Source organism: Trachinotus anak, unplaced genomic scaffold (genome assembly GCF_046630095.1).
Source record: "Trachinotus anak isolate AG129_WGS33_773 ecotype Australia unplaced genomic scaffold, CSIRO_AGI_Tana_v1 ptg000013l, whole genome shotgun sequence".
Lineage (NCBI taxonomy): Eukaryota > Metazoa > Chordata > Actinopteri > Carangiformes > Carangidae > Trachinotus > Trachinotus anak.
The window spans coordinates 24,196,197-24,213,319 of record NW_027273864.1 but is presented as its reverse complement, the minus strand read 5'-3'; the positions used below and the strand labels follow the sequence as shown (position 1 = coordinate 24,213,319).

At 38.8% G+C, this 17,123-nt stretch overlaps 1 protein-coding gene across 3 annotated transcripts in view; it reads right to left on the bottom strand.

The window, feature by feature from the left end:
* Window positions 1-14,504, bottom strand: part of rap1gapb (RAP1 GTPase activating protein b) — an 88,452-nt gene extending 73,948 nt beyond the window's left edge. Inside the window, exons 1-2 of one of the 3 annotated variants that reach the window (XM_071495301.1) lie at window positions 14,354-14,504; window positions 12,034-12,149 (exon numbers count right to left, since the gene is read on the bottom strand). In XM_071495301.1, the coding sequence (XP_071351402.1) occupies window positions 12,034-12,143 (110 nt within the window). In that variant the 5' untranslated portion in view covers window positions 12,144-12,149; window positions 14,354-14,504. The remainder of the gene's footprint in view (window positions 1-12,033; window positions 12,150-14,353) is intronic. The other 2 variants (XM_071495296.1, XM_071495293.1) reach the window with 2 other exon arrangements.
* Window positions 14,505-17,123: the final 2,619 nt, after the last annotated feature.

Below are 17,123 nucleotides of genomic sequence, written 5' to 3'. Positions count from 1 at the left end.
TAAACACAACACAGTATGTGTGCAACTGTCTCTGTGACACGAGTAAGGCATAAGCTTTTGATCTGACACCGTTGAGAACAAAATGGAAACAATACAACATGTGTCAATAATCACTGGATTACTGAATATGTGCTGCAGTTAAGACACGTGAATTGTTTCATTGGAATAAAAGAAAGACCATTAAATAATGAACTTAATTCATTTTTGACGCTATGCCTTGTCTAACGTCCCCTGAGGATTGACAAAATGTAACAATAAGGGAAATAAAAACATGCTGAAGTGATGGCTGGCAAAGGCAGATGTCTCTGAGCGCTGCAGGCGTGGAAAACATTTGGAGGATGAGAGGGAGAAACAATGAGTGGCCAGAAGGTAGAAAATGAAAATATGAAATATGTAGAAGTAAACAAGGACTTCACAATCGAGTGTTCGTATTCACTCAATACAGAACCTGAGGGACATGCTTTGTGGAGCAATGATTCAAAAGAAGTGACTGTAGGACATTTTACAGTGATGTGATACTGCTCCTCCATTTAAGTATTGAAAGAGAAGGGTTAAATTGGTTTATTTTTTTGTTTTGGTTTTCTGGTTATTGTATCATTTCAACTTCATTACTTAGGAGTCAGATGATTAAACTGCAGTATAACAGTGAAGTGTTAGAGTAAAATCCACTGATAAAACCTCTCAAGATCGACCACATCCGTTGTTTCAGCACATGCCCCAAAAATGACTACAAACTGGCAATCAATGTTGTTATCTTTTTAACCATGACCCTGGTCATTCCATAACCAAGGGCTTATCATTGTTTTTTGTTGTCACCATGACTACAAAGACCCAGCTAAAACGAATGCAGCCTAATAGAACAGTCCTGCGATAAATCCTGCCTTCCCTTATGAAGGTTATAATGGTCATTTTTTGATTGTTTTAGAGAGGTGTTGATTCAACTTTATGATAATTTGTATGATGTAGTTTGTGCTGCAGTTGAACTGACCTGTGTTATACAGAGATGTGTTTCTGCTTTTTAGCCTACACAGAGTGATATGGGGTTGACAGAATAATAGAAACACCTGTCTGTATAATGCAATGCAGCTCAACAACACCACAAACAGCAGAGAGAATGGTGAGCTGTGCTAAAAGGATAACCATCCGAGGAGTAATGTCAGGAAGTATTTTTACATCAACACTGAAGTTGAAAAAATTGTGGATAAAAGGGTTTAAAATGCAACTACCTGCAGTAACGACACTGTTAATCTTACTAAAGTAAAGAGGTGAAGGCTGGAACATCATCACTACTTTAACATAGTACTTTATACTGTGTATAAAGTGAAGAAGTAATGAGAGGTCCATGAATAATCATTTGTATTTTTGACAAAACATCAGAATCCAAATGCCGGGGCGGCCCGACTCTTTTCTGCGTGTCATTTCCCCTTCTCTCTCTCTGCCCCTTTCCTGTCACTCTCTACTGTCCTGTCAATAAAGGCAAAAAATGCCCAAAAAATATCTTAAAAAAAAAAAAAAAAAAAAAAATCCAAATGCCATAAACCCATGATGAGACAGTCTATCTGGTATGTACAGTATATATTTGTGACTGGCATGTTGTGGTCAAAATTGCCTGAGGAATCTATTATAGCCTCGAGGCTGGATCTGTACTGGACTGTAAAAATATAAAATAAACTGTGTGGGTCCCACAACTAGCATCTTCCTAATGTAAATGCTCTTTGTTGCAAACACAGGTAGTGGTCTACATGCTGCAGAGAGGCTGCAGACAGCACTAACTCCTCATTACTGTAATTGTGCTTTCCTCCTCTCGCTGACATTTCACAACAGCAGGCTCTCTGCTTGGCTGGGTGGGAGTAAGCATGAGAAGAGACAGTATGTATGCTGTGGCCCTAGGGTTGTAGATTGGGTGCAACTGAGTAACTGCTGACTTTTAGGTAAATGTATTTAAAATCAAAAGGCTGACAACTCTGTAAGCTCTTAAAGGACACATCATGTGATCACAACTAAACAGAAAGTAGTTACACCTGTACACTCATTCTGTTCCACTCAGCCATCATCAACTCAGCCATCACATCTTCTATTACAGTAGTAGTAGTACAGTATGGTTCAAACATGGAAAAAACTACAATGGACTGTAAAGTGAGCAAAGATGATCCTCCACGACCCCTCACACCCTGCCCATCATCTCTTCCTGATCCTTCCCTCAGGGAAGTGCTAAAGGTCACAACCCACTAAAACTAAACACTTCACAAACAGCTTTTTTCCCATAGCTATACTCTGTAAAATTGTCCCTAAGGTCCCTCTATCTGTGTTCTTTATAAAGACAGAGCTCCATGCTGCGACACATGCTCCGAGAAGGCTTTATGCCGAAACATATCAGTACACTTGTCAGCCTATTGATTGAAACCTATCTCAAATATCATCACAAGATGATTCTCTCTCACTCTCTCTCTCTTTTTTTTTTTCCACCGTTTTTTGGAGTTCCGGCTTTTTTCCTGACCTGGCTCTGGAGATTGCTGACATTGGGTTGTTTTTTATAGCAGTGCAACTGACTGAACATCAGAGCAAACGATACACATTTGATTCCTCTCATGAATGAACAACTGATACTCTACAGGAGAAATATACACAAATAATACCATCAGGAGCAAACCTTACATTTACATACAAATCACCAGTTAAACATCCCAGTTGGCTTGTGCATACTGAATGTTAATAAGATGTCCTGCTTCTCTAGTTGGCATTGTAAACGTGGTGCTTTGTCTTGTTAAACCAGACTGTCCATCTACAGGCTTTTTAACTTGGGGGTTACTGCAGAGATGCCTGTGACCTAGCATAACTACATTATGTGTGTCACAATTACAAAATGGCAAAGCAAATGTCATTCTCACTAGAGATGCGCCGATTGCAATTTCCAATTCCAATTTCCGATTTTTATAATGTTTGACCTGCTGATATTTGGTCGATTCCAATTTATATTTTTTCTAATTGTGCCTGGATATCACAAAGTCACGAGTAGGTAAGTGGTCAGTGTTTGAATTGTCCAACAATTTTCCTCCCAAATTCTCACTGTGTCGATGATGCTCCGCTGGGACAGCAGACCCTCATTCACCACCAACCGTAATGTGTGTGCCATGCAGGACAAACTTGCCAAGTTAGCGTCATCCAATGCTTTAGCAATGTTTCTTTCATTGTCTTGCAACACCACATGAACCCTGCTCCTGTTGATTTCCCACTGTTGCAACATTCTCTCAAATGTAGAAGTTAGATTGGCAGCATTGTGGGAGCCTGGCATTTCTTTACATTGTAGAATGACTTGACGTAGTTGAAAATCGTCATCCACCCACTGAGCAGTTAGGCTCAACATGGACATTAGGCTTACATTCGATGGCCAAATGTCAGTTATAAAACTGAATTAGCATGTAAAATGCTGTGTGTGGTGTGACACGAGATCAAACAATTTTTTTCACGCAACATCTGAGAAATACCATCTACTTGGTATTACATATCTTGGGCTCAGATATTGTATCAGATTTCTGAAACCTAGATTTTCAACCACTGAAAACGGCTGGTCATCCAGAGCAACGAATCCCATTATTTTTCTGGTAATGGCTTTTTCTTTTCATTGCTGAAAAAAGCTATCAGAGGTTGCCAACTTGTGGATGGCTCAGTGCTAGTTTTAGTTTGCTATTTACCTTTAGCCTCTTGGCCTTTGCTAGCTTCCTCAAACTTATCATACTGAGCTGGGTGATGGTGTTTTAAGTGTCTTATCACATTCGTCATGCCATAAGTTTTCAGTGTTGTCCCTCCATGCCCTACTTTGACCTTGCAGATGTCGCAAATTGCAAACTTGTTGTCTTTCTTCACACATGCTGAAGATTTTCCATGCAGCTGACATGTTGTGGAGCTTGCGGGTTAACCTACGTGTGTGCATGTTAGTTATCATGCGGCGCATGAGTGCATCTGACTGGCATTAAATTGGAATATCTTAGACTGAGAGGCCGGTTGCCGTTTATGTCCGGTCAGGCATAAAATCAGCCGGTTCCGGTCACCTGCCAATCAATCGGTGCATCCCTAATTCTCACCGTTTTGATTATTATTAAACGCATTATTTGATCAAACTAATCTGAAATCTTTATACCACCTTAGTGCCATAGTTCTTAACCTCAGGGTCGTGACCTTTCTGGGGGTAACTAGGCAGTAGCAGGGGGGTTTTGAGAAAGGCTGTAAAATAAGTTAATATGAAATAAAAGAACACAAGATTGTTTTTTTGTTCTTTAAAAGATTGCATGAAATATTGTCATAATAGCACCACCTATAGGCCACTTAACAGAAACACACTGACTCCAAAGACTAGCTCGAGACTAAACCAGTGTAGTTAGGCTACAGAGACATTTCGCAATTGCTTTTTTTTTTTAGGATATTTTTTGGGGCTTTTGTGCCTTTATTTGATAGGACAGTGGGAACTGACAGGAAGGGGGCAGAGAGAGGGGAATGACATGCAGGAAAGACTCTAGCGCTCGTGTGGTATGCGCCCTAACCATTCGGCTATTGGGTCGCCCCCACATGTAGCAATTGCAAATAGTAAATAACTGACATTATAATGTCTTATTAGCATATGTTATCATAATAATAATTTTATATTAGCTACATGCTTTTTAAAAAATTGCAAAATCTAGCAACAGTTGGCAACACTGCAGGCTATAAACGCCCCCTAATAGAAACTGTTTGTGCCAATTCATTTTGAAAGAGCAATGGCCAAAGAGGAAACTCTAACTCAGTCACGTGGCATTCGGCCGCCCAATTGTGGAACTAAGATTATTCGACTCTATCACTCAGTGAGTCAGTCACAGACATTCATGATTGTAGGGCTGGCCTCACTGTTGCAGACCAGTGCAGTCCAAAAAAAAGCCAAAAGCAGAAAATACAGTGAAAAGAACCTGGAGTTTGGCTTCACTCAGACCTCAAGTGATGAGGATCCACAACCACAACATATGATTTGTTGCCATGTGTTGGCAAAGAAGAGCCTTAAACAGATCAATTAGCATTGACACCAGTATCAAATGATGCTACGAGATGATCACGAAATCACTGGCTGAATTTTGGATATCAGTCTAAAGTAAATGCTATTATTTCTGTGAGGCCGACTTTTCAACGCTGGTGCAGCTGAAATACAAACACAGAGCCCATTTTGGGGTTAAAGATAGTTTGCACCTCTCCCAGAGCTGCGACGAGCACCTCACCACCTACATGCAAGCTCAATCCTCCCACTGAGTAAGTTCATCATCATACTTCTCATTTTACTGTGAAAAATCTACATTGCATTTCTCTGGCAGAGACACAGTAATGGGAGAGAAAGATAAAGGGAGAGAAAATTTAAAGATGTTTGTGGGGATGCAGCAGCATGAGGGCAAACAGGTCATCATCGTCATGAGCTCTGACTCATGTCTCCTGCAGGCTTGTAAGCGATGCATGGAGGTCCAGGCTCTCCCAACTTCAGATGTCTGTGTCTCATTACGTCACCACCACACTGCATCACTAGTCTAGTCTGGCCCTGGCCTGGATGTAGCACCCATTCTGTCATTTTATTACATCTGACAGGCTGAGGTTTACATAAAAAAGAGGGATTAGATTTACTCCACTTGCTTCTTGTCTGTATTGCCCATTAATCACTGCACTACGGAGGCTTTGGCAGAGCTTCCACTGGCATATGCAACCTGCATAAAATATCCATCTGAAGTTATCTTCCCTCAGATCTTGAAATGGAGAAAACAACAGGAGAAAAGGTCTAGTGAGGACATTTCACTTGTTGCATGTGTAGTAGTCTGCTTTTGCCTTTGTTTCAGGGACACAAGACAAGGAGTGTCTTTACACAGGCCCAGGCATACACTATCACTGCACTGCAACCTTAGAACACAAGAGTTAATTCAAGAGGATTCTTGAAACATACAGGGTTTCACCTACGAAATAAGTTCACAGTGGTGGTAAGCGAAACCAGTCCAGCTCCTCAATAAAAACTTTACTGTAAACCAAACTCAACATGATGCAGACTCCTCAAACTGTCAGCCATGAAAGGGGCCTATTGGGTAAAATGTGTGTCCAACTGGTGATTATTAAACTAACCTCAGCCTAGTGTCTGACCTGATTGTGACTGATAAATCTGTTCATTTCTTACTTTTTCCAACTTATAAAAACTGAAGTGGCTTTCTCTTTCCCAACATTTTGGCATGCTGGTCTGATTTATTACTGCAAAGGGATCGTATGATGTAATCAATCAATCAGTCACCTGCTAAGCTGAATCAGACAGATCCTGACACATCTAATCTCCTGATTGAAATATGTACTAGATGACAACTTAAAGAGCTGCCTCACTCAGCTAAGTGGCTTTTGCTGTATAAAGTATGCTCGGTTTCCCTGAAGCTAAATCTATTTTATATTTCATTAAAAGCTTATAATTTCATCTGGCAATGGCACTCTTTATTTAAGGTGAGCCAAGGTGAGTCTGACTTTAGGACTTACAACAGGGAAAATTACTTGTGGCTAAAAGTCAAAGCCTCTTTTGTGTTGCCTGTGAACAAGTTATTTTGGCCATTCCTGAAATGTCATTAGAACTCAGTGATGTTTTATTTCCCTGTCAATGTGATTGTATTTCAAAGAGGTCCCCTGGCACAAGTAAAATGTACGAGCTGTTGATCGCATCCTTTTAAAGTGTCCCATTTCTCAACAGCCTTTATTAGAGAAATCACAACAAAAGAATTTTCAAAAATCTTGCCTGGAAAATGACGACTATATTGTAAGCTTTGACGTAAGCTAAGTGTGTGATTTTTCTGGTGACCTTTGGTTATTGCAGTGCTTTTTACTTTGTACTTTCTTATGAAATGATTTCACATATGTATTTTATGTACTTTACTGAAGTAGCAAATGCACATGCACTCAACTACATTTCTAAATCAGTCATTTTTGAATTAATAACAGGGGCATTGGTGGCTAGTAGGTAAGACTGTTCATCCCAAGTGTCTCTTGTCCTTCTCCTGGCGTGTGTGTGCGTGTGTGTGTGTGTGAGAGGTGGCTGTCATTACACTATTTAATTACAGAGGTGACAGAACCAAGGTCCTCATGCTGCATGAGTAATGGAAGGGATTGTGCAGCCAACATTGCCCATCACCCCAGAGCGCATGATGACTCTTATCAGTAAACTCATTCCTGCCTCCTGACCTTTCAACAATTCCAGAGTCATCCATTACCCTTTCTCCCCTTCCACTGAAACACAGCACAAGAGGCTATTTTTTATATGCATGACAGGTAAAGCCCAGAGAAGCTGCAAACAATTTCACTTCAGAGATCCTGTCACACCGTACAGCTTTCAGCAAGAGGGAGTGGATTAATCTAGAACTCCTGTAGCTTTGTTTTCTATTGAACAAGAGCCATACTGGTGTAAAGATTAGTCAATACATAGTGACAACCCCAAACACATATTGCACTATGTGTGAAGGGGTAACAAAAAAAATGCCAGCAACACTCTTAGCAAGAAGAACAACTACATAGTCAGGTAAATAAGGATATTCTTTGTACAACTCACATCACATCATCAGTCGTCTTTCAACTAAGGGGGCTGTAAGATTTTACATGGACAAGAAGATTTAGAGATCCGACAGAACACCTCATAACTGCCCCTCTACACTCATGAACTTGCCTGGTCACTTTGAAGCAGAATGGTAGACATGCTCAATTGTTTAGCCAAATATCACATGCAATGTCTCAATGATTTAATCCAACATGTGCTGGTAATAATAACCCTGAATACACTGAAGCGAATATTTTTCTGTGATTAGGGGTATTTGTCAAGCTGCAAATTGTAGGCCACGTATTACATCTCACAAAAAAATACTTATTACAGAAACAACACCAGTCAACCCTGTAATCCAATGGGCTAATGTGCACTGCCTTGGTACACCATGCACGTGGATTTGATGTGTTTACAAGTATAGACCATAAGGAATGTGTCATCCTCCGCCCCAGCACAGAAACCAAGGCTGCTAATGTTTGTGTTATTTAAAGGCTCCCATTGTGACCCTATGTTTCATAACCAATTCAGAGTTGCTAATCATTATGCACATTTTAAATTGTGATAAACATGATTACTCAGAGAAATGTATGAGAGCTCAATGAGGAGTAATTATCATAATTTCAAACACATTTGTCATTTTCCATTCTCTAGTACCCCTCCTGTGTTCCTGAAGAACACATTGATTCAGGCTTATTTTTATGTAATAACACCCTGGAGTTCAAATCAAGGCTACTCTTTCTTGAAGCTCAAAAATCTTTTGTGCCGTTAAATTTTGCACCTCACTGAGTCCTATCTTCTGAGAAAAATCATTTGTGATTCAGTGAACATATTTAAGTGGAGAATCTGTAAATGGTGAAAAGCTGCAAGAGAGAGAGAGCATTTCCAGACATCTCCATACTGTATATTCACAAGTGTAAGTTGGAGCAGCCCTGCAATAATTGTTGCACTAAAAACTGTCTCCAATTTAATCCTACACATTTCAACAACACAACAAACCTACAGTCCACTAAATTGCCATGGATTTCACCATGATGGATGAATGCTTCTCATAATCTCAATAAAAGCTGACAAGCATAAGACAAGAATAAGACAAGCTTCACAAAGGCTGGATTTACTGAAGCGTGACTGCACAGAGGAGCTACAGTAGGTGTACCTAAAAAAAACCTGGCAAATCAGTGTAGGAAATAATGCTGCATGAGAAAGGCACCATCTAAAAGTGGATGGAAAATTGTCAGGCAAGGGCTGAAATAACAGTTAAAAGCAAGGCTAACTGTAAGGACACAGCATTCAATACAAACTAAGAAGAGGCACACAGAGGTCAGACAGGAACTACTGGGCTGCAAGGAGTGAAACTTTTAAGTACACCAATCGTATTAAAAACGCAGAATCAAGACCTCCAGGATTCAGAGCAGTGAAGCAGCTGTCTTGTCAGTCTGTGACGCTAACATTCACATTAGCTTAAGCACAGCTGTCACCAGTAGCATTATGTGTCATCAGTCAGATATCAATGTCATTAACTGTCCAACTATGAAATTGTCTACTTTTGAATGTCATTGTATTTGAACATTACTGATTCAAGTGTAAAACTAATGTAATTGTTTAACAAGTCAGCTAAAGTTTCTATGATGACAACTTTACTTAGAAGTTGACCTTTGTATTTATTATTTTCTAGCCGGATGCTCTTCCTCATGCAAACAGGTTTTTGAAGCACCAACCCAGGGATCAGTGAGCACACCACAGTCACACCTTGTTTTATATTATGTAGACCAAAAACACAGACTTCTAGTTTGAAAAATAATTGCAATTTAAAATCTATTAGCATTCTTGCACAGACAAATCATAATTAGACGTTTTCCTCAAATTGTTCAGCCCAAGTAAGAGTAATCTGCATTTAGTGCTAATCATTACTAGATCACACCTGGACTATGGGCAAGTCTTTTTATTCCTTTTCAAATTAATGATGAAGAAACAAACAACAGTATTAAGCAGAGAGAGAGAAAGGAATATGTTTCATAGGCCAAGATTTAACCTGTAGCACAATCATTTTCTTCAGGTTATCATCCCCACTTGTGATTCCAGGTGTTAGCTATTAAAATGATGAATTGCTGCTGCTCATGTTTCACAGATGCCCAATGCTGCTCTTTAAAACCTCTCCACAAAATGATTCTCATAAATTGAAATCTTGTTTCCTCTCTGAGCATCGGGGCTGACGCTCCTCAGGAGGACAGAGGAGGAGATGACTTGCCCTCCTGTGATTCTGGATGAAGCCTCATTATCCAGTCATTTTCCAGCTGAGAAAGTGATGACGGAGGGATTTGTCGAAATCCCAGAAAAACGCGAAAGTGTGATAATGCGCTGTATAATGCCCTGTCACGGCAAACAAGAATGTGATGAAAGTGGAGGAATTTTTCATATCGTGCTCTGTCTCTGCCAGGATGCTGATACCTGAAGGATAATGGATTCCATGTTGCCATGAATTACATCGGCAAAAGCAATCAAAGAACAAACCAGTGGCACAAGGAAAAACAAATAATGTCCTTCCAAAGACACTGATCTCAGATCTGTCTTCGGGAGAGTGCAAAGTTGGCTGGTAGGCATTCATTACATATAAAGAAAAAAACAACCTATTATTGGAAGAGGGAAGTGATTGGACTTGTCTAGACCTTCTCTCTGGCAATAAAGCTGTTACATGAAATGGGATCTCGGGTAGCACCACAGAATACCAAACACGTTTCCTGTTTATTACAGCGCTGAGTGCCTCAATTTCTCTGATTTAAAACACCACAAAGAGACTGCAAGGAGCTGCATTACAGTGCTTCACCAATGAAGCAACAGCTCAAGACAAAGACTGAAATCAACTCAGTTGTTTTACGTCTTTGGTTTTTACATATTTGTCTTTTAAGAAGAGATTTTCTTTATGATTATGTATTTTGCAGACACTTGTTAAAATGTACAAAAGTGTCAAACATACTCTTCAGGGTGTTTACAAGTATTGCTCTACAGCCATTATTCTGTTATTAAATGATGTATTTACAAGGCTGGTTTTCTTTCTCATGCAAATGCTAAAGCAGTGAAAAAGCAAAATGGCAAAAAAAAGAATAAAGAGACAAACACTGTCCAGGTGTTAAAAAAATAAAGAAAAGCAAAGGCAGAACCAATCTTTTATTGAAATATTATTACATTTCCTTTCCTTAAAGTAAATGAGAGGAGTAACATGAGAGACATTTATGTGCAAATGGGAACAAATGAAGCTTATTAGCTTTAGAGGAGCCATTGTCTATGGTCTAACAATTGCAGGGTTAAAGCTAGTGATTTGTGACAGCACTGAACCTGCGTCTTCAGGAGACAGACAGAGCTGCACAGCTGGCTAACATAAGAGAGTCACACTCAGACACCTTATTAGGGTCAATTACGTGTAGGTGTCTATAATTGTGGAGATTAGTAGACACTCCTTAGACACACAGCTTCAACTGCTGCTCCAACCAAGTACACTTTCTAATATTGTAATATTCACCTGCCTGTATTTATGTTAAAATAAAACTAATTTAAAAATGCACCAGAGAAGAAATGAAGGAAGAAAAGGAAGAAAAATCTTCCTTAATGAAGCAAAAGTGTCACACACAAACAGCAAGTATCTTAACACTCAAAATACATCTTTGATTCTGATGGTGTATTTTCTTATTGCCAGGATTCTCTCTTATGTCCTTTTACATTCAGCAGCCTCCACACAGGCCACTGTTCTAGTTGTCTAGGTGAATAAATGTGAAGTTCGTCCATGACAAATTTCATTTTTTTATATTTAAAGATTTGCAAAGAATTATATAAACATGTTTTCACTCTGTCACGATAGGTCTTGAGTGTAGATTGATACACTCACCATGTGTATGCAAGGTTTTAGAAATACAGAGGTCCATAAACCTAGGTGGCTAAGGGCGTTCAAGGGCATGCTCCCCAAAAAAACTGCTTTAAAACCATGTCAGTGGAAATTATACAAATGTTTCTCAAACAGTGAATAAACACAAGCTAAATGTGTTTTATACAATAATATATTTATACAATAACACTTTATTATGACACTATACTTATGCCAGATTTGTTATTGTTGAATTGGGCCAATAGCTTCCACTATAATTACCAAACAACATATCTCTGTGGCAATAAGGTTACATTACTAGGATGTGATCAGGTCAGTCAGTTTTTTTGTGGTGAAAGCACAGGGACATAATGGTAATCCTAAACTGAGCTCTCAAAGACAAGAAAAAAATTAATGGGGACATATTATTTAAAATAAGCAAAATGTACTGCCAAAGAACAGGAGATTTTTCTTGCCAAGAAGCAAAAATAAGCTTGAAACAAGTGAAATGCTCCAACACAAAAACTGCCTGGTAAGAGGAAATATCTTGACAGACCAAACACAAGCATGTATGATTTAAAATATTTCATCTTAGATGTCACTTTTTTCTGTGTACCTGCTCTTCCTCTCATCTCCATCGCCTCCTCTTTCTTTTTCTGTTTCCTCATGATGTTCCATTTCTCTTCTCTTCCCAAAGCTGAGCTGTGATTGATGTAGTCTTTTCATCTTTGTCTGTCAGTGAGTAAACACAGCATCAATTTATATGTATATGCAAGTGTTATCAGCCTCTACTAGGATAATCTTGGAATTAAAACTGAAATATAAAGGGGTGAAACATGCATTTCAATGCCTTACACCAAGAAAATAAAGAAAAGCAGACTTTAACTTTAAATGAAAGTTTATCATGTGCTAGCTAAAGTGAAACTAAAGTGGACACTGTTTAATGTTGAGCGACCACACAGGAGCTTTTGGTCACATGATGTCTGGGAATACGTTATAGTACAATCAGTCTGCTGGTGAAATTCTCTATTTACCTGTGTCACGCACACTTTGCATTACTGTAAAGTAGACTCATGTCAAGCATTTATTTCTTTTACTACTTTTATTATGAAAACAATTTGTAGCTAATTCAGGATGACCAACTACTAGCTAATCTTGTCAGACTAGTCTCACAAACTAAACTACTCACTATTGGGCAAAGTTTAATAGCTATCATGTATGCGAGATGCAATGCCAAAGTCCAATACCTCTAATAAGCAATAAATACAAGGTTAATTGAAACATTGCAAAATGAGCTTTGAATAGTTTTTTTCATTTTCCATCAGCAAACTTTTCAGGTAGAGCTTGAAACTCTGTGCTGTGGGTGAAACTCACCATGAACCTGGTGCTATTCTAATCTCACAGCCTTCCCACGTCCGTAAAAAGAATTCCCCACCTGCGTCAAGAAAAAAAAAAATACAGCTATGGTAGGTTTTGTTTCAATATATTCAAATTTATTTCCAACATTGTTTAAATTTTGATTACTGACCAGAAATGCTGAGCTTTGTTGAGCTACCCAATCTCTTGAACACCCCAACATGCCTATCTGGCACTTAGTATACACTTGTGGTGCACTTTTTACCTGATCTCCTTGCACTCATTGAATAGATGTAGTTCTTAGTACTTGCGCCAAGGTGTACTGCAATTAAGATTTAGTGTTGTCCGTCACTTGTAAGTCACTTTGGATAAAAGGATCTACCAACTGATTAAATGCAATGTAATGTAATGAACTTGGCTGCATATCACCACAGCTTCGACCACTGTGTTTTGTTTAATCCCTCTGGATATTGACCAAAAGCAAGTAGATTTCTTTTTACTTCCTCATACCTCTCCTTCATGTTTATCTGTACTGCAATATGACTGTGGTTAAAACAGTGAAGTAGTGATGTCAGAGTATAGACATACATACTGACAGATAGGCCCACTGAATTAAGCTACCATATTAAATGACACTAATTGAGGGTAAATATGGCAGGTAAGGAGCTAGAGGCTGCGGTGTGCAGCGATGCTGAGAACAGACTATAATGATAAAATACACCAAAATGTAAAAGTACTGATAAAACAAGCGATAAAGTTGAGATAATACTTTAATCTTACCTTACCTTTAGGACACAGCTCTCTCCACCACGAAAATCCCAGAGTAGTTTAAAATTATGGGCATGTCCTCTTAAGAACTTCTGAAATGCACCATGCATGCATACATCATGGTGGTAAGTTACTCTACGTGGTAGCACTATTTGTCAGGACACCTGTTCTCAGTGACCTCAGTGGCAGGTACAGCAATGAACAATAAGGTGTGCAAAAAGTGAAGCGCCTTCCTGAAGCCACTGTAATTACTGGGGCACAAGATTTGCATAATTTTGAATCATTTTGGCTAAACTTTCAAACAGAATGATGAACAAGAAACAACAACACTGTTACCGTTTATTAGCTAATGTTTAACTAAGCCTTGTGCTGTTCAAATTTGATATATTTATGGTTTTATATGAATGTCCCAGTGCACCCGTGCTTAATCAAAATCTTCATCAAAATCAGGATATAGTTGCTAGCAATGCTATTTCACAACCTTTCCATAATTTCCAATGCAAATATCTCCAACCTAGAAAATTTTCAATGCTGGCTTGCTGTCATTTGCCAAACCTTAACTACCAGCCAACCCTAAACAAACATCTTTTTACTGCGTTAGCTTATTGCTAACATTTAGCTTATGTCTTTTTAACCACTGCTTGCTTATCTATCGCCTAACAATATTCCCTCCATATTTTAGTGGTAAAATATGGATAAAGTTTGATGTGTGCTATTTAAAACATCACTTTTTAAGCTAACTGAGACATGGCTGGCACCAAAATATGTACATTCATCTAGCGCTGATATTAACAAACCAAATCATTGCTTACCGTAAGAGCGGAGCACACGACCACAGAAACATCTGTGAGCGTGATGAGGCAACTCCATGTTGTCTTTAAATTAGGCCTTTCTCACAGCAAACATTTCAACAAGTCATAGTAGGAAAAGCACAGGTGTAAATAATTCATGTTGAATCTATCTGTCACGCTGTCACATCTCAGCGGGACACTGGAATACAACTGAGCCATCGTTAATCTGATTAGTAACACCTGCGCTTTCACTGCTACAAGTCAAAGTGACTATGGCTGTGCCCGAAATCACTCACTACTCATTACACACTGTGGTCCGCTATATGGTGAGTTTGCCATGTTTCTGTGTTTTCTGAATGTATGGTGAGAATTATTATACCCAATGTCGTGTACTCATAGTATCCCACAAAGAAAAGTGTACATCCAGTGGTCACTAACAAAGCAATATATACCATCATGCATTGCACTCATGCTCAAAGAGAGAAAGACAGACACGAGGTGAGAGAGCCATAGTACTGCATCACAACACTAACGCCCACAAGGCAAATTTACTTGTGTTACATATTTTAACAACAAGGCAATTCAAAGTGCTTAAAAAGCGTTAAGAAAAAGTGTATAAGAAACTCATTATGAACAGACATTCAAGTACAATAAAGATAGTAATTAAAGAGTTAAGAGAATAGAAAATAAAAATAAGCTAAAATGGAATCAAATAGATAAATTACGAGAATAACAGTTACAGTCAATCAAAAGGCAGCAACAAAGAGAAAAGTATTCAGCCTTAATTTAAAGGAACGGAAAGTTGCAGCAGACACAAGTAACTTGTATTTATTAGAATGGTAAAATGCACTCAGTATTACAGTATATCATGTATTTATCACAAAAACGCATGCATGTATATATCATGGATGGTCCACCAGCTGAGGTTGATCTGGAACGCTTTAGTTGAGCAACTCCTCTCCTGACAGCTCCAACACCCTGACATGCCACTTTCGGTGCACTTCTTTACCTGATCTCCTTGCACTTATTAAATAGATGTAGGACTTAGTACTACACCAAGAATTCCTACTCTACTATTGAAGCTTTAGTCATATCCAAATGTGTTTTTTTATATTGCTGATGAGCTCACATTAAATTTGTCATAGAAGTCCAGGGACAGTGAGTATGGAGTAGTGAATGAGTGAGTGATTAAGTATTGTACTCTACCAAATTTTGAGTCATGTTGTTTTTATTGTTTGCAGATTCTGTGTCATAAACTCAATATAGAGATACATCTTAATTCTGATGAAATCATCTAGATTTAAAGCGTTAGTCATTTATCCAAATTGGAGACCAACCGGATGCCGATATTGCTGCAAATGGTCTACTTTCGTCAACTGCTGTCAACAGTAACGTATTCTGTATAAAAGATATCAAATATGACCATTTTGATTCATGCAGGGCAATGAGCCAGATGTTGGCATAAAATATTAATCATCTTCAAAATAATAAAATAGTGTTTTGTTTTTTTTATTGCATTTACATTTGGGTGAGAAAATTACTAGATGTTTATTATTCAACACAATAAACAGAAGTTTTGGGAACATCTTTGTTCTTGCAGAGAAGCACGATGGCTTTTTCTGAAGCAGAAAGGCCATTTTGCTGTACCTTACACCATACATGTGGCAGGACAGCTATAAATTGGCCTCTTCACATTTGTTGTGGTAGTAGAGTGCTGTGAAGTAATGGATTTCTGCTGTACAACAGGGGCATCGATTCTCTCTCAGTATAGCAGCAGGAGGTTCTTTCAGGGGAATCAGTGGGGGAACTCATTAATCATTACTGTAAGGTAAACAATGATTTGTCTTGTTATTGTGCACTGTTTTGTTTATCTCCAGGAAAAAGCGAACACAGAGATGATGGCCCAATGCAAGACGAAACTAAAAAACACACAAGTTCATGGTCACAACTGGGGCAGTTGGGTACGAACATGCAAACATACAAACATGACGTGAAACATATACTATTTGCATTTAGAGCATGTCTACAGTGTCTACAGTGGTAGCTGTACATTTTTATCTCCCTTTCACTTTCCTCTCATCCAAGGCTTACAGGCTTAACTAAACTTTCCCTTTCATCTTTTCACCCTTAATGAAAATCAATGTCAGCCAACAGAATGAGGCAAACTATGAGATTTCTTTGATTCAATGTACTGCAGCCTGAGTCAAGGCATGAGAATCGAAATTGACGCTTGTGTATGTGCAGGAAAGCACATACACAAGCTGTGTGTGTGTGTGTGTGTGGATGTGTGTGTGTGTGTGTGTGTGTGTGTGTGTGTGGATGTGCGACAGGAGGTAGGTCACTAGTCGGTCACAAAAAACAGATTCATGTTCCAAGACTTTTACAACATCTGACAGACCAAGTCCAACCTGATAATGTATTTAATGCCCTTGATACATACAATATACACTATAGAAAGAAACACAGAGAGCATTTCAAATATTTTCTTTCTGGTTTGCAACTGCGGTACGCAAGAAAATAGAGAATCAGCAGTCACTACCTTCTCAACAAAAACGTAGTAAATTATTTTCATGGTTTACACACTTTTTTGTTCCACACTCTCACACAAACAGGAACAACGCTAACCCGGTGTATTCCTGAAGCTTCAGCGATTCATCGGAAACATGTATCCTGAGACAGTGTGTGGATCATCCAACATTTTGTCAGATACACTGAAAAAGTTGATATATACAAAGATGTAGCTGCTGCAGACAAATGAAAGTGAAAGAAGAAAAACTACTCCAAGGGCCAC